The following is a 23816-nucleotide window of genomic DNA, read 5'->3' as shown; positions in this document are numbered from 1 at the left end:
TATATGCACTAGGTTTGCTTCGCGTAACGCCGCTCCTTTTTTAAATCGTGCTGCGTGATAGCTGGGACACCCTGTAAAGATATATTGTGGTTGTGAAGAGGAAGAGGCGCTATTTTCTGCAGTCCTTTAGGGAGCACGGCTGAGCGCCTTTTATATAAATACGCATTTGGTGCCGCAGCTAAACGTCGCCTCCCCTCCCGATCGTCCCCACACGGCCTTTCGCGCAGCGGGAGAAGTCGCGTTTGCTCTCTAAATATGGTGATTCTAAAGGAGGGAAGAGACGCTTAATTCTCCAGCCCTTCAGGGAGCACGGCGCAGAACGCGCGTCTGCTCTCCGACGTGCGTACACTCCCCGTGAAAGCGCGCATCCCTCGCGCCATTTCACTCGCACATACAGCGTCCGGAGCGCGGCGATGATTGCATCGCCGTTGACGTCATACAGAACCTCACGGCGACGGCGACGCCAACGGCAGAAATCCGCTTTGGAGTGTCCATATAATTGAATAAAATATAAACGCGGCGAGGGCCAGAGACTCTCGACAAAGATCGCCATGGCGGTCTGCCAACCAGTCTGGAGATGGGGGTTATGGGGGTTCGCGCAAGAGCGGTCGAAGCGCCACAGCCTGGTCGCGGAGCAGATAGGCGGTATCTTGCGAATCCCCGCCTAGCGAGACGAAGGCGGCGTCATCCTCAGAGGGCTGATGGAAGTCGGGAGCCGTGCCACTGCCTCATGCTAGACCCAGATCCAGGGACAGAGCTAGGAGTGAGTGTCAGGCGGCGGAGACGGAGCACCTCTGTTCACAGGCAGATAGATGCTCGGTGGTCCCCAATGGTACCCCAGAGGAGAGAGCCGGTACAGTGAGAGCCGAAGGACTGGGGACCTTGCCATCTTGACGCCCAGACCCAGATGTACTGGCCAGAGACTCGACGTCACCAGGATCTTAGCGCAAAAGGTCGACCCGCGTCGGCCATGTTTACTTTCGCACCGCCCTCTCTTTGTCGGCGTTCCAGCCGCTTGCGTGCGTAGTTTCCTGCCGCTCACCCGGGGCGGCGACACCGTCGCGCGTGTAAATAAAATGTGTTCGTATATAATTCTGTGTCACCTCTATATATATATGCCGTGTGCTAAACAGCTGCGCTGGCCATCCACCTTCACAGAGTGCAAGGGCCCATGATTTTTTTTCGATTCTTCATCTAACATGCGTTGCGCCTAGTGGCTCATTGTGTCAATAACGGTGGTGGGGCGCCGATCGTGCCAATGGTTGATCCAAAAAGAATTAAATAGTTGTGGCAATTTCACCTGAAAGGCGAAGCATAAATTGCGATAGCAAATTTGTAGAGCTATATACGGAGTAATGATATTAGCTTTATCAGCTGTATAAACTTGGACATGCAGCAGCACCGGCCACACGCAGAACTGTTGTCGACGCCGTCGGTGTTTTGCCCGCGTTCGCACAAAATGCGTTCGGCGTTGGTGACTGTTGCCGGAGCCTCTGATATAAATAGGCACTTGGTGCCGCAGCTAAACGTTGCTTCCCTTTCCTCCCCCTCCCCCCCACTGCCTTTCGTGCGTCGGAAGAAGGCGCGTTTGCTCTACATATATGGTGATTGTAAAGGAGGAAAGAGAGGCCTACTTCTGCAGCCCTTAAGGGAGCACGGCGCAGAACGCGCGTTTGTTCTCCGCCGTGTGTTCACCCCCCGTGAAAGCGCGCGTCCCTCGCGCCCTTTCCCTCGCACACACAGCATTCGGCGGCGCGCGGTGACGATTTCATCTCCATTGACGTCATACGGAACCTCACGGTGACGGCAACGGCGACGCCGACGGCAGATATCTGCTTTGGAGTGTCCATATAATTGCTATCGCAATAAAATTTAAGAATCATTATAACTCACGGCCCCTGGTTCAGCAAAAATTTGTGCACCTGCTTTCTCTTTTATATGTAACCCGTGTTCTTTACGATGAAACGATCAGCTCCGTGTAAGCGCACATGTGGGCTTATTTTCCTTCTGAATGTGCCAGCGGCGCTGTAGCTTAACCCGTCTTGAGAAAGTTTATTTCGCCAGTCTATTAATAAATTCCATACACATTTGCTGTTCACAAATTAGCAGACATGGTGTTGATCGTGACACTGATGACGCTGCATTTTTAATCGACTGCTCTCTGTCGGAATGGAGAGATGCATGGAACGCCGATGAGGTTCCCCCCCCCCCCCTCCCCCGTGTTCTACTTGGCCGTGTATGAGAATGTGAAGATGGCGAGCAGCAGCAATGCCAGCGTCCAGCCGACGTTGGCAGCGATGGCGTAATGCACTTGGCGGTTGGCGAGAGTGTAGTTTCGCAGCATGGCGCCCCGCAGTCCATGCACGGGCAGCGCCTGCGGAACCGCGTAGCTCACTGGCCGAAGAACGGTCGGAGTCCCTTCCACCGGCCACAGCACCCCTGCGAACAGGGCGAACATATTCGAGTGGACGAAATCTCGTCTGCTCAGGAACAATCACGATGAAAACACAACTGACGACGAACACGGTGCAGAAATTGATAAAAACTTTCTAAAAATAAAAATTAGCACACACGGGAGCTGTGTTCGCAAGGGCTACCACGTGGGGGTGCTGAAACATCATGTTGATGTTTCAGCGCCCCCGGGGTATGTGGAAAGGTGTAATGGTTCCAGGGCTTACATTTCGAAATGCGGTTGTTTGCTTGAAGTCAGGGGTACAATCAGGACTTGATGGCAACCAAAAGTCAGTGGGACGCCTCGCGTTGGGCGCCCACGGGAAGACTACTAATGAAGCTGCGCAGGTTGATATGGTCTGGACAAATTTTGAAGTAAGGGAGGCTCAGAGTAAAATTGAGTTTGAAGAACGACTGAGGAAAATGGCAAGAAAGTAGATGGGGTGCAAGAAGGGGGTGTTCATGTATTTGTACAGGCAAAACATTGACTCTCAGTGCAGGAAAACAACTAGGAAGCTTACCAGCTAATATGCGACCTGTATGGACAGCAACGCGGCAACAAAGAACGTCAAACGCAAAGTGAGGGAGGCTGAGACAAGGTTATGGTTGGCGGCAATGGAAAAGAAACCCGCTATGACTAACTACCTCAAAGGAAAAAAGGAAATCAGGAAAAAAAACAATTTATGAAAACTCAAAGGGAAGCTCCTTACGTTTCGAAGCGAGATCAGGATGCCTTAGAACGCGCAGTTATAAAGCGAGGTACATCAAGGACGAAACCGCATGTGCTTGCTGTGGTAAAGCTAGAGAAACGGTGGAACATGTTTTATTGGAATGTGAAGAAATCTACCCAGCTGCAATTCTAGGCTCCTCTGACCTCCTTGAAGCCCTTGGGTTCAGGGATAGCAGGGGCAAAGTAAACATGTCCGCTGTAGAGATTAGTAAGAGGCGATTGGAGGTTTGGTGGCATAAAAGTAGGGAGACCACAAACAACGCAGACGTACAAAAACAGAGTTCGCAGTAATGGTTCAAAAAGTTGATGCCTGGAATTCTTCGTATTTGTGTGTTTCTCTCAAATAGAGGTAGGACATTAGGCAAAATAATAACACGAGCTTGGTGGCGCGACCCACCACCCCGTTTCAAAGGGGACGCTCATAGCATCCATCGTTCCATCCATGAAAGTGAATATTAAGGCTAAAGCTTCAATTGGCTCGTTGCGCTATGGCCTTGAAAAAAACGCGGCGCTTAGTCGAGAGGTTACAAAAAATCACGTGACCTTCTTCCAGCGAGCGCCGGGTGAAGAGGAGAACGAGGGGCGTGCGCAGAAACCAGCTGACCTTCTCCGAGCGAGGGGCGGTTGGATACTGACCCCTCGTATCGTATATGTAAATGCATTACCAAGGGTGCAGCAGGTTTTCGCCTTCACGTGGTACAGGAGTGTAACATGCTGCAGAATTTTTTTTTTCTTTGCCTCTTCTCGGGTGTTTGGCATGACTTGTCGTTTCCTCGCCGGATATGTTTGCGGATATATATATAGACAACTCTTATAACTAGGTGTGTGTTCGCTGCTGTCTTGCCGAGTAGACAACTTGGGCCATGGCTATGTGGACCTAGTTGTGTCTTCGAACAGATAACAACGGCACTGGGCACACGTCATTGGGCGTCTGCCAATTCGTGGCGAATTGCCCAGAATAGATGTGCCAATGCATACACCTCTCATCAAGAGAGAGAGAGAGCAAGCGAGAGAGGAAAGGCAGGGAGGTTAACCAGAAGTCAGTTTCCGGTTTGCTACCCTACACTGGGGTGGGGGATAAAGGGGTTGGAGAGAGTGCAAAGAGAGAGAGAGAGAGAGAGAGCGAAAAAAAACAGAAAAAAAAAACACAGGCATTGGTAACAAAGGAGGCGTTCCAGTCACAGACGTTCACACAGGCCAGTGGACTTCAGGAACCGCAGGAGCGCTTGCACGGCCTTCTGACGCGATGTTGAGTCGCGTCGATGTTGCAGAATTGTTTCTTCCGAAAACGGCTGGTCATCCAACTGGTTCAGCACGACGGAGAGCGATTGTCTCTGCACACTGTATTGTGGGCACTCACAAAGAACATGACTAATCGTTTCCGCGTCTCCACAATTGTCACATGCTGCACTGTCGGCCATCCCTATGCGGAACGCGTAGGCATTGGTGAACGCGACGCCCAACCATAGCCTACACAGAAGGGTCGCATCTCTTCGGGGAAGTCTTGTTGGAAGTCTAAGGCTTAAGGTTGGATCCAAGGTGTATAATCGGGCGTGCATAAAATGTGGTTTATTCCAGTCTGATGAAGTGCATTGGCGTGCAAGCAGGCGGAGCATCCTTGCAGCATCTGTCCTAGACAGCGGGATCGATAGGCGGTTGTCTTGTTCATGAGCTAAACGAGCAGCTTGATCGGCACGTTCATTGCCAATAATTCCACAGTGACTTGGCAGCCACTGAAAGATTATTTCGTGTCCTTTTTCAGTCAGGTGATGTATGGCCTCTGTGATTTCGAAAACCAGCTGTTCCTGTGGACCGCGCCGTAAGGCTGACAGTAAACTCTGCAGTGCCGTCTTCGAGTCGCAGAAAACGGACCATTTGTGTGCTGGTTCATCATTAATAAAATGTAGTGCGACTCGAAGCGCTGCCAGTTCTGCTGCCGTTGACGTTGTCAAGTGAGATGTTTTCATCTTGATAGTGGTGGCTTTTTCTGGGATAACGACAGCGGCGGTAGAGCTGTTCTGCAAGACGGAACCGTCGGTGTATATGTGGGTGTAATTCCGGTACTTTTCATATAATAGGAGTAAGGTAAGCTGTTTAAGAGCCGGCGATGACATATCTGCTTTTTTCCGGACGCCAGGTACTGTCAGGATGATCGTTGGCTGAATGAGGCACCAAGGAGGAGTGAAAGGTCTCGCGGCAGGTGTGAAGCAAGATGGTATAGCCTCACGATGTGCGGATATCATTCGGCAGAACGAGGCGTGTGGTCTCTCCGCAGGTAGAGAGGCTAGATGGTGGCAAGGAGTCCGTGCAAGGTGCCTTACGTGCATTCGTATTGCTTCAACTGCGATGTGGGTCTTTATGAGGTGGTCTCTGGCGATTGCAATAGTTGCCGCCGTTGACGCACTTCGAGGAAGACCTAGACAAATCCGCAGCGCCTGGGCCTGCACACTTTGTATGGTACGTAGGCTTGTTGTACTTGCGTTAGTCAATGCTGGCAAGCTGTACCGCAAGAAGCCAAGAAAAAGTACTCTATATAATCGAAGCATAGCGCTTGTCGACATTCCCCAGGTCTTTCCAGCGAAGAATTTAAAAAGGTGACAGACGCCTGTCAACCGTTTTTTCATGTACAATACATGGGGGCTCCATGAAACGTCTCTGTCAATAATGACACCCAGGAATTTATATGACCGTACAAATGGTATCATCTGACCATTGATTAACACACTGTAATGCGTCATAGGCTTACGCGTAAATGCCACAAGTGCACATTTGTCAGATGAAATCTCCAGGCCTTGATTTCGGAGATAGTGTGCAGTCTGAGTGGCAGCTTTTTGGAGCCTGGCACGCAGCTGTAGGCGTGTCACTCCGGACGCCCAAACGCATATGTTTCATCAGCTTCCCGGCACCACGTGACCCCCGCATGGATCTTCCATTTTCAATCCATGAACTCAAGGCGGCGCTAGCTTTGTGCAGACACACGTCGTCACCCGGACCTGACGGAATTTCTTACAGAGCTCTGTGTCATCTCGGTGAGCGGGCGAGGAGTGTTCTTCTTGAAATCTATAATGAATCCTGGCGAGCTGGCACACTTCCCACAAGCTGGAAGACTAGTCGCATAGTTCCGCTACTGAAGGCTGGAAAGTCTCCGTTGGAACTTTCTTCGTATCGCCCGATTGCATTGGCGAGCTGCGTGGGAAAAGTGATGGAGCGGATGATCCTCGGACGCTTGGAGTGGTACTTGGAATACCACAACGTCTACCCAGATGCCATGGCAGGATTCCGACGCGGCCGCTCGTCGATTGATAATGTCGTCGACCTGGTTACCTATGTTCAGCACCAAAAAGGGTGTAAACGTCTGTGCGCTTCTTTGTTCCTCGACGTCAGAGGTGCGTACGACAACGTTACACATGAATCCATCCTCGCCGCTCTCGAAGAGATAGGCCTCGGTGGTCGGATGTTCCGATGGATTCATAGCTATCTCTCTATGCGATCTTTCTTTGTGAGCACCGAGGACGGCCGCACTTCTTTGCATTACACCTACTGTGGCGTCCCCCAAGGTGGCGTACTGAGCCCTACGTTGTTTAACCTTACGCTGATTGGTCTCCTTCATCACCTTCCAAACACAGTTAAATTATCAATGTACGCGGACACCTCTCATCAACATTCACCGAGGCGGCTACCAGCTGCAAGCGACGGAGCTATCTTAGTGCCATGCACTACAGCTGCTGCCTCGCTAACTCAACAAGCTTCGCGTCATTTGAATATTTCAACATTGTGTTGGATCTTAATGCTTTTTTTGATTAATTATTCACCTTGGTCGGCGCTAGTTCTGTTTTCTTCGCAGTTGGTTATTCGCTCGTGACGCGCGCGTCGTCACACGTGCAGCTCGTCTTTCGGGTCGATCGAGTTGCCGCCGCTTACACCCAGATTATTTCATTTAATTTAATTTATTTACTCTCAAGGCCGTACAGTCTTCACCCACAGAGAGGAGTGGCAATAGAAAAAGAAAAAAATGGCTAATGAGGCAGCACATGGTCACAGATAGCCGACTTGAACACATCATGATCTGTGATAGTGACGATGGAGGCGGGAAGGCGATTCCAGTTTGACTTGTTTTCGGGATGAAGGCGTCGAGGTATGCGTTGCTTTTACACTGAGGCACCCCAACCTTCATTCGATGATCAATACGGGATGACAAATGGCTCGGAGGCGAAAAAATTGTCATTTTTAGGTCATTATTAGTGTAGTATATTTTATGAAATAGGCATAAGCTGGAAATTCGACGTCTCAGTAGAAAGGAGAGGTAGGTCAAGCTTTTGCTTCATGCGAGAAACGCTGGCTAAGCGATAGTAGTTAGAGAGGATAAACCTAGCTGAGCAGTTTTGAACAGATTCTAAGGACTGTGTTAACGAGCTAGTGCACGGGTCCCATATGGGTGAAGCGTACTCGAGTTTAGAACGCACGAGTGTTTTATATAGTAGTAGTTTCAACGGAACGGGAGCGAGGCGGAAACTCTGCCGAAGAAAACCAAGCGTACTGTTAGCTTTGTTAATAACATGGTGGATATGTTTCTGCCATGACAGGTTACAAGTGATATCGACGCCTGGATATTTGTAGCTGTCGACGAACTGAAGAGGGCAACCGTTAAGATCATAGCCCTGAGAAATGGACTGGTTATTCATTAGAGACGCACTCATTGCTTTACATTTGTTAATGTTTGGTTTCATAAGCCACGTATCACACCAAGAAGAAATTTTCTTTAGGTCAGATTGAATAACGGTATAGTTTCAGTATAGTAGTCTATCGAAAGCTTTCGCGAAGTCAAGGAAGATGCAGTCAATAACTGAAGCTCGATCTAAAGCGGAAAACAATTCATTAGTAAAGGTTAATAATTGAGTCTCACAAGAATAATTTTTACGAAAACCATGCTGCTGTGACGTAAAAAAAGTTATTAGACTCGGGAAAATTAATCAGGTTGTAGTATATTATGTGCTCTAATAACTTGCATGGAATAGAAGTTACGGAGATCGGCCGGTATTTGTATTTACACTACGATCTTGCACCTTATTGTAGCGATGGTACAGTTATGTCGCCGTGTTTACTGCTATATTACTATGTCGGGTTAGTACTCTGGTTGAGGATCCGGTTGTGTTATGTCAATTGCTTCTGTTTTATGTATGTCAAATATTTAATGCATTTTCTGTGTGCTTTCTATATACTGCCCCCCTTACTCAATGCCTCAATTGAGGCCTGTAAGGTATTTTTAAATAAATAAATAAATAGTTTAAGGGGTTATGTATATCACCAGACTTGTGAACTAGAATCACCTTCGCCGTCTTCCAGTCATCCAGAAGTGTTGAACTCTGCAAAGACTGAGTAACAATATATGACAAGAAAGCAGGTGAATACGCTACAGTACTCTTAAGGAATTTGTAATTTATCTTATCAACACCTGCCGATGAGGAAAGTTTAGCTTTTTTAATCAAATTGTATATGACATCAACGTCGATCGAAATCGCCTCCATCTCAGGGTGCGTAAAGGCACGTGCGGACGGGGAAGTATCTATTAGAGCGTCAGAAAAAGATAGCGAAAATGTGTGGTTTAAAGCCGTTGAGCAAATCTCACGGGGAACAGGAAATCCAGCGTCAGTTTTTAGAACCATTTCTTTAGGTTTGCATACACTGATAACATTCCAAAACTTCTTAGGTTTAGTTGTGAGCAGATGTGGTAGTGTTTCAGAAAAAAAGTAAATTCTTGGCTGAGAGGATGTCCATTGTATATTGAGATGCGATAGCTACGTAGGCAGCTTTTGCTTTGTTTTCCCCAGACAGCTTGAAGCGTCCAAAAATGCGTTCATAAAAATGAACGTGCATTTGTTGCCGAAATCACGCAAACAACTCGTAACACTGCTGCGAACAGATGAAAGATGTCGCAGAGGGACGGCGACTTGATTGTCAGCAAAGAGTCCATAGCCACAGCGCAGAGCCAACACCTCGACAAGGGGACTTGTCTGCGTCAGGGTAAACAGCTGTTGCTTTGAAGAAGACGAGTCCCTTGTCAAAACGTTGGCTCCGGTTCGATGCTTTCCGTGTTCTACCAGCGCTATTCAGTCCACTCGGCAGTTCTGGCTGTAGCAGACCGAAGCAGCTTGACAGCAGTATACACCGAACGCCATTGTCAGTTCCGCCGAAGTTCAGCTTGCGGCACCATTATTATTAGCTCGAGCCGTCGGGACGAGCCTTCACTTAAAGCAGCTGGGTTATGAATGTTGCTCACATTACGACTCGTGCTAAACGGTGCCAGAAGTAAGTTTAAGTTTGCTAAAGTAAGTGAGTAATTCCAAAGCAGTTTTCGTGTTAGTCTTCTCTATTACTAGAGAGGGGAAAAAAAGACAGTTTCCTCTGGTTTGAAGCAAGCGATATGCACAAGAACTGGATTTTGCCGCTGCAGAACTGGCTCCTCTCTCAGTGCACCCAGTACTGCTATACCAAGAAACCAGTTTTGTACCTTCAATTGCCTCAAAACACTCAAACACTTCATCAATGCTGTAACTTGATCAAATCCAAAGTTCGTTCGCACCGGCTGCGGTGGCTCAGTGGCAGTACGAGGTGACGGGTTCGCTGCTGTCACGCAGTGGCGACCGAATGGATGCAGGATGCAAAAACGATGGGGTTTCGAGCATTGGGTATACGTTGAGAAACACCAAGTTGTGACCACAATCCGCAGCCCTTCACTACGATTTCTCTGATGGTACGTGTTGTGTTTTGTAGCGTTAAACCCAAGGAAATCAAAAGTTAGTATGCCAGAGCTCCTACGAGTACGTGGCAGCTTGCAAACCACATACTTCACCGCCCATCTCCTCACTCTGACTGATTGCTTAGCCGTATACCGACTTATCCTCGGGTCAACACCAACCTACTTTTTTACCATAACAGACAGAATGATACAGGACATTATATAGGACTACAGCGTGTTTGGAGTAAACATAAATTGTGAAAACAATGATGTGCACTTCTAAATTTTATAGTGCCTAAAACGCACGCTGTCACCGATTCTACGCGTCTGTGGCATGCGGGTTTGTTTGATTTTTTAGACCATAAAGAATCTTTAAGCCTAATTGTAGTCCCTGAGCTGGATTATTCGAAGCGCCCCGAGAACTCATAATGCATATCTGACTCACTAAAAAATTACTATTTCATTTTAGTTCTTAACTTAACGGCACATATTGCAATTTACAAATTTCAGTCGTTGAGTTTGCAAGGCTCTTGGAAAGAATGAAATTCTAAGGATCGCATGGGTTCAGAGATAAGGGCCGTCAAACTTGCAGTAAATATGCACTATTGTGCCACTTACTTTTTTAACAAACCGCCGTTTTATGAATTGAAGCACCGAAAGTAACCAAAACGCCCGCGTATTTCATCACACACATCGGGAATGAATATCTGGAAACTTGTGTCATCCCGAAAAGTCGTTCCAAGTGAATGCGCCTTGCGAACACACCGGCTGCAATTCGTAAATTGCAATATACGCCTTAAAGTAATTGATTAAAAAGTTTATTAGTAACTTTGCTGAAAATTTGTCAATTATGCATTTCTACTTCTCGTGCAAGTAATTTCCGCCTCTTTGAGTAATCTAGCTCAGTGACTCAATGACAAGAATCTTGCTATCTGCCACAGGCAAAGTTTAAAATTTTTGTATGGTATAAAAGAAAACAACACCCGGCGCATCAGCAGCCGCGGATGCCATTAGAAAGGTGCGCCGAATGCCTGTGAACACCAACCTCCCATGAGCAGCGCAGGGTAGAGGGCAGCCATGGACATCAGCAGCGCCGTTGCCTCGTCTTTGGACACCGACGACGTGAAGAACCCTGTGAACAATGAGACGATCGCGTGGACATTATTTTGTAAATAATAATTCCCGCGGCTTAGCCCGGCGTCGCACGTATCGGTTTATTGCCCAGGTGTCTCCTTAAGTTCGTGCACGCTTTTCCTTAGCGACAGAGCGCAGACGCTCGAATTTATATAGACTGTACGTAATCGGGCACCCATGTCACGTCAAAATTTCGGTTTCTCAAGCACGGGACACATCCGTCTAAGTAGAATGTATAAACCTAACTTCATTTAACACCTTCATTTAACAGAAAAAAAATGAAGAGTCCAAAATGTACTGTCAGTATGCTGCTTTAATCATATACAGGAACACCACATTCACATGTGGTATTTACATAGTACACCTAGTACACCGTACTAGCCGCTCCGGGGCTTGCTAGCATCTTCCCTAAGCTGTGTCGAGGTCTAGGACGTCATTCAAAGGGATCACTAAACAGAAAAGTAATTTGAGCTCTGCTGGTAAATTACCATTGGGCAACATCTAAAAAGCCACTCTTACAGCGAGAGGAGGCTTCGTAAGCCAAAAAGAAAACGAAGAACAGAACAACAACTTTATTGAAGAATAAAACGCTCAATGGGTGGAGCCCCTAGGCAAGGGCCCCAGTGGCTTCCGCGCGCCGTCTTCCTAGTCGGATGATGGCCCTTTGGACCTCTTCCTGTGAACTGGACAGCGCAGGAACGAATGGTAGGTGGCGACGCCGCGGTGAGATTCCAGGCACCAGCTCGGCGTGACGTCGTGGGTTTTTACGGCGTCTACTCGTGCTTAGTTAACTTTTTATCTCCAAGGATGAGCTACAATGTATTCTAAAGGAGCCAAAAACTGCGCTTTACAAGTTTCAAGAACATCTTGTGAGACACAGAGGCTCAAGTATGACAAGGTACGTTGAAATCCATGACGCCGCACTGGCGTACAGACTGTGGTTTTCGGCGCGAATTTCAAAAACTGGAGCTCTGACCATGATTTACTTTCCTGATAATCATTCTCTCACCGCGATACTAACGAAAATAGTGTTTATAACAAATAGTTTATCACTCTAAACTGATTTAGTGCTTCTCTGTAGAGTCCCTTTAATGAAAAAAAATTTATAGTCGAAAATATCATGCCACTACTTCGTGTGGTACTGCCAGTACCACACGTTTCTTGTCAAGGTCTCCCCCCACGCTCTTTAGCGTCAGCCTTAGCTACATATAGCGACGACGAGCTGCTTCTGCACGAAGCTTCTTCAGTTCTTTATCAGCTGGACTAAGTGTGTACTTACGAGGCACTTTAAGCAACGTCAAAGGTGAAGGAAGGTCAAGCGCGCCACACATCAGGGAAGCGGCTGGCGTGATAGTGACGAACGCGCTGACGTAACTGCAACAGAGGCGGACACCACCGATCCTCGCCCCGCCTAATCCTTCTAGCGACGTCACGTGATAACGTCCTCTCAGCTCCGGTTTTCTCCTTTCCCTACGCTCCGCGTCACTTGCTTCACATTCCGTTGTGCTCCAATATGAGAGTTTCAGTCTACACATTGTTTCAACTGGGCCTTCTTGCGGACTCGGTGTCGCAACTCCTGTTGCGCGGCCGGCACCCCAGCTCTGCCCCTTCAAGCACCTGCTCAGGTTCCTGCAGCGCCACGGGACTGGCGTCTAAGCCGTGAACGCGCCGCCTGCATCCGTTGTCAGCTACAGGTGCTGTGACCACGACGACCTTCTTTGTCTTTCTTGCTCTTTATGTCCCCTTCCTCTTCCCCAAGGCGTTGAGACGTGCTCCCAAAGGGCTGCAGAAAATAGCGCATTTTCCTCTCCCCTGGGGAATCGCACTATTTCTCTCTCCCTCTACACGTCTCTCATCCAATGAGAGGCATGCGTATGCAGTTAGAAGACGAACGAACGACTATGAAATCCAGCGAAATAGCCAAAGCAAGCTATCCCTTTAAGGAGGAGCCTCTCGGTTCCCCTCTCGTAAATCGCAGAGACAGAGGTCACGCGTGTGAATATGTCGGCGCGAGTTTCCGCCGAGGATGACGAGCGCAGCAGTACGTGAGGTTCAAGGGCCCGCGTGAACCAAGGATTCGGGCTAGAATCGGAAGAGCACCATATATGCGGCGTGCGTCTGATGCGTTGCGGATGTACCGCACAACGGTCGCTACGCGCCATCGACTCACCGAAGTTCATGCCGGTGAATGACATGAAGACGGGAATGATAAAGGCCACCACGATGGAGCCGCGCACGGGTGTGTCGAACACGCTGACGAACACGACGAGCATGAACACGGTCTGCACGTAGGCCAGCGCCGTCTGCACCAGCGCGTGCCCTATTATCACCTCGGTGGTGCTCAGCCCTGCGTTGCAGCATGCAGAGACAACGAGTTTCAGCACATAGGACGATGCATTCGCTAGTTTCATTAAGGCTAGTCTCGTGAAACAAGTCACAGGCGATAAAACATTTTTAGTGCAGCAAACACGAAGGATCGCGGGAAAGAACTGTGTATAAAAAAAAGTTGATAAGACGAACACTTGATATTACAGATCAGTTACCGTGGTAATACGCAAGGTTAAGGTAGTTTCGTGAAAGAACAAATTGTCATATACTTGTCAAGTTCGTATCAATAAAAAATTGTCAAGTTAGTTTCTGTTTTGATCCCCGGGTAACTGCGATGTTCTTTCAACAGCGATGCTTTCTTTGTGGAAAACCACTTCGGGTTCCGTTTGTAGTTTCTTGCTGTTCTTGGGTGCATGACATCTCTCCCTTTTCAAGACACACTATAGACTGAATGAAGCTTCGAACAAATAGGTACAGCACAATAACATATTGCACAGCAACCGCTACTTATACTTTTTGCTGGTGAGTAGTGCTTAAACGAAACATTCTAACTGTGCGTCAATATTCATAACCTTAGCGCCTTTCGGAATAAATGTCAAGAAAAAGAAGACGCGAATGCGAAAGCACCGAATGCTGCTTGAATTTCTGAGTAACCACCTCCGCTCGTGCGACTCGGTAGACAGCGCTAGAGAGGCAAATTTTCCGATTTTGGGGGGCTCACTGAGGACTATACCCACCCCTAACAAAGAATGCTTTTCTTTGTTAGTGGTGGGTGTAGATATATAGGGTGTCCCAACTATCATGCACCAAGATTTAAGAATATGCAAATGCCACGTAGCTGGACAGAACCAAGGTAATGTTGTTTGCCATCGTTTGGACCTTTTGTTTGCCACCTTTTGCATTCCGCCTAATTCCATAATTAGTCCGAAATAATTATTCAACTACTCACATAATAGAATTGGATGAAAAGTGTAAATGAGAAAATTGTAGAGCGACATGAGAAACTCCCGATACAGCTTTCCGCTGCTCATTACGTGCTACAAAAAAGTGTTTTTCCGAGCGCGAAAGAAGCCCACGAATACACGAAAAGTGTCTCGAGCGGACAGTCGCGTGTCCCCTGTCAGTCTCGTTTTATTCGTAGTGTTAGCTCACAACGTTCAGTTAAGCTATAAAGGACGCTTCTGTACTGGTCAAAATGTGCGTGTGTTTCAATGAAAGTTTGTTCCTCTTGCCACGGTGCTTCTTCTGTCGCGGAGCGTCAAGTCCGGCTCGACATGACCGGAGAAACAGCGCAATGGCTGCAGAGACGTGAAGTGTCAGGCAAATGCTCGGCATGCTGATCGCGCGGTCCGAAAGCGCGCATCACACGACTCACCTGCCACGGCGCACCGTCCTTGAATCCCTCCCTGGTCCTCGCTGACCAGCAGCAGCGCCGTGAGCGTGATGGACAGTGCGAACAAAGTGCTGCACATTGGACACGCGCGAGAACATGCAACTGTGCGCATGCTTCGCGAATCACTATATGCGTCGGGCGCTGCAGGCATGCATAACAATCTTGGTCTCTTCCAGTTGGATACACTTTCCTCACTAGGTCAGGGAATGCAACACGTCTGTCCTCGATTTTGCAGCGCAGCGCGAACTGCGTGGACCGCGCTCTTCGATTGGACTTCGGCCACGGTTCTCCTGCAGGCGCTACTTTGAAAGTGCAGGCATCGTGCAAGCTCTCCGTAGCAGACGACAAACCACAGCGCCAGTCTAATAACGGTGCGCGGATGTAAATATTTACCCGCTTTGGTTACAACAGCTCCCATAGCTGGATTAAGAATATGAGGTATAGGTTCGATGTCTGAATACCGTATGTGAGGGCAGTTTAGCAAAGTCGTGTAATGTGATTAAAATGCTTTCGATCGTTAAACAGCTTGGAACGCGTTTTCTGACGAAAAAAAAAAAAAACAGCATCCCCGCCCAACATTCTGTTCTTACGTCGCAGTACTGTTGCGATACCGATTGTCGCAATAACAAAAATGGCCTCCCTTTTCTACATGTGACTTTGTCGAAACTGGTTCATGACAGGGCTGCACTTCTTCTTTTGTAGGATTTTACGTGCTAAAACCAGTTCTGATTATGAGGCACGCCGTAGTGGAGGGCTCCGGATTAATGTTTACCACCTGGGGTTCTTTAACGTCCACTACAACGCAAGCTCACGGGCGTTTTTGCATTTCGCCTCCATCGCAATGCGGCCGCCGCGGCCGGATTCGATCCCGCGATCGACAGGGCTGCACTAAATTGATGGGAAGCGCTGCCAGTTTGCAGAAGCGTGTCCTTACAGGAGCCAAGCTTTGGCGCAGCGTAGTTGAAAGCAAAATATATCTCGAACCGCGAGGAGCCGCAATAACAAAAAAAGCGCCTAGAAACGATGTGCTCTGACACAATGCGCCAAAAGCGTGAAATGTGCCGAGCAGGCAACAAGGCTTGGACTTTTATACGCATGTTTTTAGACAAGCGTGCCGCACTAGTGCAGATACTGCACTTCAACATTCAGAACTGGGACTGCACTCTAATGCACCCACACTGTACCGCAATGAAACTAGCGGAGAACGTGCAGCCAAATCGAAGAGACCTTATGCAAGACAGTAATAAGGTAAAAATCATTATGGCGTTGCAAGGTACATGTGACAGTGAAAATATCTTATGAGAGGCCACATGTGCCGCGTGTGACTGAGCAGTCTATACATATAGTAATATGGTGTCAACACAATGCAAATGACATACGTGCGTTGCTAAGTGCTCGTGTAATCGAATTCATCACGGGAAATGTCGGTTCCACTGGGCTATTTGGTAATACATGTAGCATTCGCTTCTAAAATCGGAGAATCACATACTGTATAAATCGTTAACTAATTCACATTTGCAAAATCAAAACAAGTTGGCCGTGCTACTGTGGACTCGCCATTTCCCCCTCGCCCCTCCCCCCGTCTCCCAAAAATACACGTTAATAAATAATTTTAATGGTAATTATTTCGTGCACGACATTCGGTTTCCGTGATGACCACGCATGTGAAAAGTAAAAGGACTCTCATTAGGGTACGCTGAGCTGACGTGAATGGAATTCGTTGCGTTCATGAGAGAGAGAGAAGCCTTATTATGTTGAGAGCAATATTCTCACTGATCACCTCAATTACTTGGAAAGTATTTAAAAAAATCGCTTAAGTCGAGAAAACGAACATCGGGACAAACTTTAAAGAACGTACCTGCAACGCAAAATCAGATATATTGCATTGCGAAAACCAAGAGCGCTAAAAGTAAAGCTGAAGAGACGAAGCTGAACACCACAGCACTCTACTTCCAACAGTGTTATTTGGAAAAGGCGTTGCATACGTGCACCGTAAGATATTATCTATCCAGCCATCACACGCGCATGGGACCTTATAATGAAAAACAACGAAGAATGAAACCTAGCTTCTGCAAATATTGTGAATGTAGTCAAGTTTTCTTTTTCAGTGGCGTAGAGCATCAAATAAAGAAACACACAACATGAAACACACACTTTCACGCTGTATCGTTTGCAGAGATCAGATAGAACTGACTGAACTGTTGAAGCGGATAAACACGAAGGAAACAGGTAACATTACAAAATATAACGTCGGAAAGATTTAGCAATCAGTAAAAAGTGAGGGCAGCATGAAATCAGTAAAAAGGAAACTTGAAGTTAGAAATAACAAGACGTATGCAGTATAAGATAAGCAGAGGAATGTCATAAATGAGTTAGACGACATAATAAAGGCATATCATAAAGATTATACACTGAAGTACATAGTACCCAGAGAAGCCGAGTAACCTCATTTAGAAGCTGTGATGAACAAGACACAGAAGTTCTACGCGCAACCAGTGATGAGATTAGAGAGGCTTTGTCATATAAGTACCGGGGGAAAGCGGCAGTAGATCGAACAGCCGGTTAGATGAAAGATGGAGCACATAATGTACTCGAAATACTTGCAATCTTATATTTGCAAATAAGCATGCCTTCAAGCGTACCAGATACTTGGGATAATGCCGACATCGTATTAATCCAAAAGAAGGGCGATGTTAAATAATTGAAATATAAAAATCCCATAAGCATGATTTCGGTATTGTGCAAAATATACTCTAATGTCATTCCCAGTAGAATCAGGGTATTTCACTTCATTCAAACCAGTGGACAGACCGGTTTCATCTAACAATGACGTAGATCTATATCATCAAACAGGTAATTGATAAATCTGCGAAGTACCGCAGCTGTACATATAGTTTTAATGGTTACAAAAAATCGTTTGATTCAGTAGAGATACCAGCAGTCATAGAGGCACTGCATAATAAAAAAGCAAGACAAGCACGCATGAATACCTTAGCAAACACACACACATATATATACAGGGTGTTTCAGCGAACACTTTCAAAAATTCTTAAAGGTTGCCTGTGGTAGATATTATCTACCACAGTTATTATCTTAACAAAACGTCGCTTTATGCATTCAAGCACAAAATTAACTGGAACGCCAATGCATTGCTCCGCAAAGTTCGGGAATTAATATCTCTAAACTGGTGTCATCCCGAGAATTCTTTCCAAGTGGATCCGCCTTGCGAACTCCACGGCTACAATTTGTAAATTGCAATATGGGCCATCAGGTAATTAGTTAAAAACTTAATTAGTGAATTTCTGTTAATTATTCGATTATGCATTTAAATTTCTTGCGCAATTTCCGCCTCTTCGAGTAGACCAGCTCATGAGCTATAATTGTGCTATCTACCACAGGAAACCTTTTAGAATTTTTGAAAGTGTTCGCTAAAACACCCTGTATATATACATATATATATATATATATATATATATATATATATATATATGTATATATATATAGAGAGAGAGAGAGAGAGAGAGAGATTTCACATCTGCCTTAATTTTTTACAAGCGTGCAATCAGTGAATTCGCGAGGGGCTGGGGGGGGGGGGTGATGAAATTAGTAAATTCGCATTCATTAGATATAGTCAGCTAGCGTAATACTGGCGTAATTGGAGATCGAAGACCTTGTACAGCAGTTCACATAATTGGGTTGATTATTATTGTGATTATAGAGAAGCATAGACAGGTGGAGGAGCCGCAATGCCTCGTTTTGCGTGTATGCTTGCTCTACGTATATAACACAAAACTATTTGCGTGTTATCCATGTAAAAAGATAAGCTGTGTCACACGTACCATGTAGTGCAGTTCTGCCTCTTCCTAACAAAATATTTTGCTTACGGAGAAATCGGTAGTATATGCGTGTTCTAAGTGTCTACCCTCAACCATATGTGATAGTTGCAATGAAGTCAACTGTGCTGGGCTGGTTCGCGAAGCATTATAATAATATTTCTACTAACAGGAACTGAACCAAAAAAGAAATCGAAGTACGTTGAACTCGCGCAAGAACCGACAATGGTACTCTTTTCGGTTAGACGCCCTGCTACTTGTATACTATATGAAAAAAGCTAGATTGTCTGTTTTATGCGTGAATTTCGTGCTGTTGTACACATCGTGCCAAGTCTTATTTTCCTGTTCTTATTTTATTATAAAACAGGGCACCTAAAAAGAACATCTGAAGAACTAGCCCAGCTAAATAAGCTTGGGCGAGCTTATTCTACAAAATTGAACCACCGTAAGTATAACAGCTAAAAGACACAGGACTGAAACGAAAGAAACAGAAGACACTCCAAGAGTGACGGGAAGAGTTGCTAGAAATTTTGTGTCCCTGTCTTTCTTTTATTTCGTTTATTTATTTATTTTAGCAGCACGATATAATCGATAAAAATCGTAGTCAGTCTGAAGTCTCACTTGAACTACTTTTCCCGCTGGTCGTCATGCCTGCGTAGACATGTAGTGTAAGTGAATAAGTTACGCGCACGAGAAAGCTCACCATTATGTCCTCATAATAATCGGTGCCGTCTTTTTTTCTTTCTTTTCTTATGTGATACGCTCAGGCAGGGAGGACGACCAATATGTGAGGTGCAGGCTTACCAGGCGATAATTCCGGGGCTCATGAATTCCCGGAAGGTGAAGTCGAAGGCTTGGTAGAACGGGTCGGATATCTGCGGGACGATCAGGCAGAACATCACAAGAGAGGCTCAGGAAGAATAAAAGTTAAACAGTACAAACAGACGCAACACTTCGCTGTGCCGACGTCACGCGGCAACTGCCGTAATGGAGAGAGAGAGAGAGTTCGTGCATGCGCCGTCACGTCTTAGGAAACCCCGTAACGGTAATGCGATTCTGGCATGTTCAGATACTCTATGGCGCTAAATGCGCGAAGAAGCCATAAAATGCCAGGTGAATGTGGAATACGGGTACTGTCGCTCCTCTCGGATCTCTGTGCCGGTACTATTAAATAATACACGTTCTGCGAGATATGTTTTACAGCGATAAGCGGTTAAGCTCAATAGTCAGCCGGTTTTGTCTGTAAGTAAAGTACTTAGCGAAGTGTACGTCACACTACTTCGCCAATTTTGAACCTTCGTGATGAACGAACGCGAAGAAATGCTGGAAGAAGGCTCCGTTTTAGTAGCGCTTTTCCCATCATGAACGGTTACCAACACACCGCAGTGACAGTTATTCTAAAGAACCGGAAGCAATTTAGAATAGAGAGTCAAAGATCCTAAAGATATGAACTACAAATGTTTAATTGTAATTATAAATGGCAAAAATCAGACGTAGTAATTGATGAGTAAAACAATGCTCGACCACAGAAATGTAAGAAAATCGATGTGGAGCAACTCGGAGCGTTCGGCAAACGCCAGTTGAAGAAGCATGCATTGAAATCAGAGGAGCAGCGAAAACATGATCTGTAACAACTTACCGCGCAGTTAATGAGTCAAGGTAGTAAAAGAGCTGAGGTTACATTATTTTCTTAACAAAATATTTCAGGTAAATGGAATAGCCGATCAATGACATTGTTAGCTACCATCATTTGCAACTATGACGGCGTAAGGGACGCTGGCAAAAATTAATAATTATGAACATATGCGAAATGTGCATATGCTGGGTGCGCGAGGTATTTGAAGACAAGGCTTTGAATCTGCGTAGACACCAGCATTGCCATTCTATCGGCCGAGGCAATTAACGTCATCTTCGCCAACCACTCAGCCACCAATCTAGCGCATTTATTCCAAGTTATCAGCTTCTATTCTGCATCAGGAGATGAAGCCAAATTCGCAATCAGGGCACAACACGAAAAATAGTGCAAGTTCTGATCACAAGAGCATCCAGTCGTCTGAGTAAGCGCTTCAATTTCGATTGAAAAACAATTACAAAGAGAAGACGTTGTATACCTTTCATCCGAGCTTTACTTCTGTGTGCTTATATATAGGTTCTCCAGTTCAGTTCGGGGTTTCATTTTTCATTTTCTGTACAATTTGTCAGGTTATTGCATTTCGCATCTTATCGTACCAATTTATGCACTCCCTCCTTTCGTGAATTAATTCGTTCGTGAGACAGCTACGCGCGTCCTATTACTTCTTCGCCTGCCCTGTTTTCAGTTCCAAAGACGCTATTTGAACTCAATATGGCGACCCTACACATGCAGAGGTAACATCTGAACGAGGACTTCTGTTATCTCCTATATATAACAGAAGGCCTACTTCAACCGCGATATCTACGCGATGCACTATGTTACCGTTGCATGCTCTTCCTGCGGAAGGAGTCCTTCAGTTTTCTAGAATGAAAGAAAAGGCTTCGCCGGACTGTGACCTATGCAGAAATCATAGCATCTCGTAGTAAAAATACCACAGATAACTGTCGCGCTATAGTGTCCGCGTACGTTGCCACTTATGACTGCGTAGTTCACATCCCGGGAATGACGTGCAGCACATGGATTTACCAAACATTGTGTCTCTGGCTTCAAGCGGTCTGCTGCATTCCTGTATCAACGCTACTGAAACCAATTGTTTCACATGGCAGCAATGAATATCGTTAAGCCACATTTTCGCCATTCGATTGCTTTCTGAACATTTTAGATAAATAATTGTTTATAATATATAACGTTACGCACAGTGAGTGCTGCTTAGCATAGCATACGTCATCTACATTAGGAGACAGACGTACAGAAAAAAAATGGCAAGATTCATAGGCTCCAAACGACGTGATTAAATAAGTTAATGTGAATATATTTCACTCCTCTATTAACTCCTCTATATAAGTGTCTTGAAGCCAGCAAGCCGCAACATTGAAATAGAGAGAACAACGAAGGGAGATGCACCATATTTTGTCAACAAAGCCATGCCAATAAATCGCAAGGAATCTCACGTACTAACCATGATTCAGCAGTGCAACGTGATCCCCACAGGTACGAGGCGATTCTGCGCCGGATTTTGCTTTAGTGTCCTTAGAGCGAAGCTCCACGGCAAGATGCACTATACTATTTTTGTTGAAAAAGGATCAGCTGCGGGAACCAGTCAGGAAGGCAAACTTTATATACTGCGTTACAGTTGCCGCCAGGATTCCAGACTCGATCAGCAGAGACGCAAAGCGTAAGAATTGCGGCCTGCATTGCGACGGGAGCGCATTGATAAAAGCGCCAGCGTTTCTCTGTCTGTTGTGTACCACGACCAGTATGCGTAACCGCAAGTGGATGCTTGCCTTGAGCAGCTCGATGGAAAGGCTCTTGTTAATCAACCTGCTGGTGGCGTACTGTAGCACCTCGTCGTTGGCCCGGTAGAGCTCCTTGACGATGGCGTTTCGGATCGTGTAGTCTGCGCCGTTGGAGAGGTCACCGTTGAGAAAGCTCACAGAGCGCAAAAACTCTCACGCCCGGTATTCCCACGCGATTATTTGCAGGAACGTTACGGGCCTTTATACAGGATGTTTCACGTAACTTGGGCCAAACTTTAAAAATATGCAAATGCCAAGTAGCTGGGCCGAACCAAGGTGATGTTGTTTGCCGTCGCTTGGAGATACTGAGATCATTTTTTTTGCATTCCACCTAATTAGATAATTAGTCCTAATATAATTATTCAACTTGTCAATTATTATATTTAGACGAAAGGTGTCAATGAGAAAATTGTAGAGCAACATGAGGAACTCCCGATACGTGCTACATTAAAGTGTTTTTCCGAGCGTGAAAGAAGCCCGCGAATACACGCAAAGTACCTCGAGCGGCGAGTCGCGCGGCAATTTTGCGTGTATTCGCGGGCTTCTTTCACGCTTGGAAAAACACTTTTATGTAGCACGTATTGAGCAACAGAAACCTGTATCGAGAGTTTCTCATGTTGCTCTACAATTTTCTCAATGACACTTTTCATTTAAATGTAATAATTGACAAGTTGGTTAATTATATTAAGACTAGTTATCTAATTAGGCGTAATGCAAAAATTAATTTGAGTATCTCCAAGCGACGGCAAACAACATTACCTTGGTTCGGTCCAGCTACGTGGCATTTTCATATTTTTAAATTTCGGCCCAAGTTACGTGAAACACCCTGTATGGAATCTCTTCTATGAGACCATGTGATATGGGGGTTATTTGTGTATTTACACTTTACCTACATCCTCACATCACATCTTTAATATGGGAGGGGGGGGGGGGCGAGAGGAGTAAAATAATTCATAACATAGCACAAACAAAAATACAATGTTGTAGAAGATACAAAAATGTTAATTAGTATTCAAATTTTATGCAATATATAAGAAGCTACTCAAGAATGTGTTCTACACAATAAATACACATTGGCGGGGAACAATTCTGCCGGTTGTGCGGCATATGAGTGTTTCCGGTGATGAATAAAAGAAGTAGGTGCTCTCAGCGTTAGCTTCAGCTTGTACACTACATCCTGGCGCTTCAACAGGCGGGGCGCAGAGCAGCGGATATGCCGTCTCTCTCGTTCAGGACACGTGTAGAAAGGACGAAAGCATACAAAGCGGCTGAACGGAACGTCTTCGTTTTTTATGAATGTGCAAACACAGAACACTTTACACATGTCGTATTTTCACAGAATAGAACGCACGCCCACTGTGTGCGGTTGTCGCAATGGCATCTGCCGAGCGCTTCTTTATGATATTTTTTTTCTTCCTTTCCACCACGTCAACACAGGGAGAGAAAAAAAAACACATTTATTTGAACCATCGAGGTCATTGCTTTTGAGGTCGAGTGGCTGGTGTCCTCATTCCAGGACTCCACTGACCATGGCTGCTCGACGAACTTGCTGGACGAGCGCTTCTTGGCCTGCCAGGTCAGCTGTTCAGCTGTAACTCCATCCCACCGCTCAAATGACGTGTTATGCGTCTTTAAGTGTGCAGGTTTGCCCCCGCACCCCCACGAGATGTGGAAGAGTGTAGGGCGTGTGTCGCCGCACCAGGGGCAGATGCCGCGATATGTTTGTGGGTACATTTTGCTGATAACCTGCTGAAACCAGGAGTACATAATACCTGAGAATAA

At 46.1% G+C, this 23816-nt stretch overlaps 1 protein-coding gene across 1 annotated transcript in view; it reads right to left on the bottom strand.

The window, feature by feature from the left end:
• Positions 1–1959: 1959 nt before the first annotated feature.
• The window catches only part of LOC119440215 (ABC transporter G family member 23), a 65875-nt gene continuing 44018 nt past the window's right edge, over positions 1960–23816 (bottom strand). The window contains exons 10-15 of the mRNA XM_049662815.1: positions 22023–22135; positions 19410–19480; positions 14755–14843; positions 13222–13398; positions 10963–11049; positions 1960–2439 (exon numbers count right to left, since the gene is read on the bottom strand). Of these exons, the coding sequence (XP_049518772.1) occupies positions 2225–2439; positions 10963–11049; positions 13222–13398; positions 14755–14843; positions 19410–19480; positions 22023–22135 (752 nt within the window). The 3' untranslated portion in view covers positions 1960–2224. The remainder of the gene's footprint in view (positions 2440–10962; positions 11050–13221; positions 13399–14754; positions 14844–19409; positions 19481–22022; positions 22136–23816) is intronic.

This window comes from Dermacentor silvarum, chromosome 2 (genome assembly GCF_013339745.2).
Source record: "Dermacentor silvarum isolate Dsil-2018 chromosome 2, BIME_Dsil_1.4, whole genome shotgun sequence".
NCBI classification, from domain to species: Eukaryota; Metazoa; Arthropoda; class Arachnida; order Ixodida; family Ixodidae; genus Dermacentor; species Dermacentor silvarum.
The sequence above is the reverse complement of the archived record's forward strand: the minus strand, read 5'-3'. Positions and strand labels throughout refer to the sequence as shown.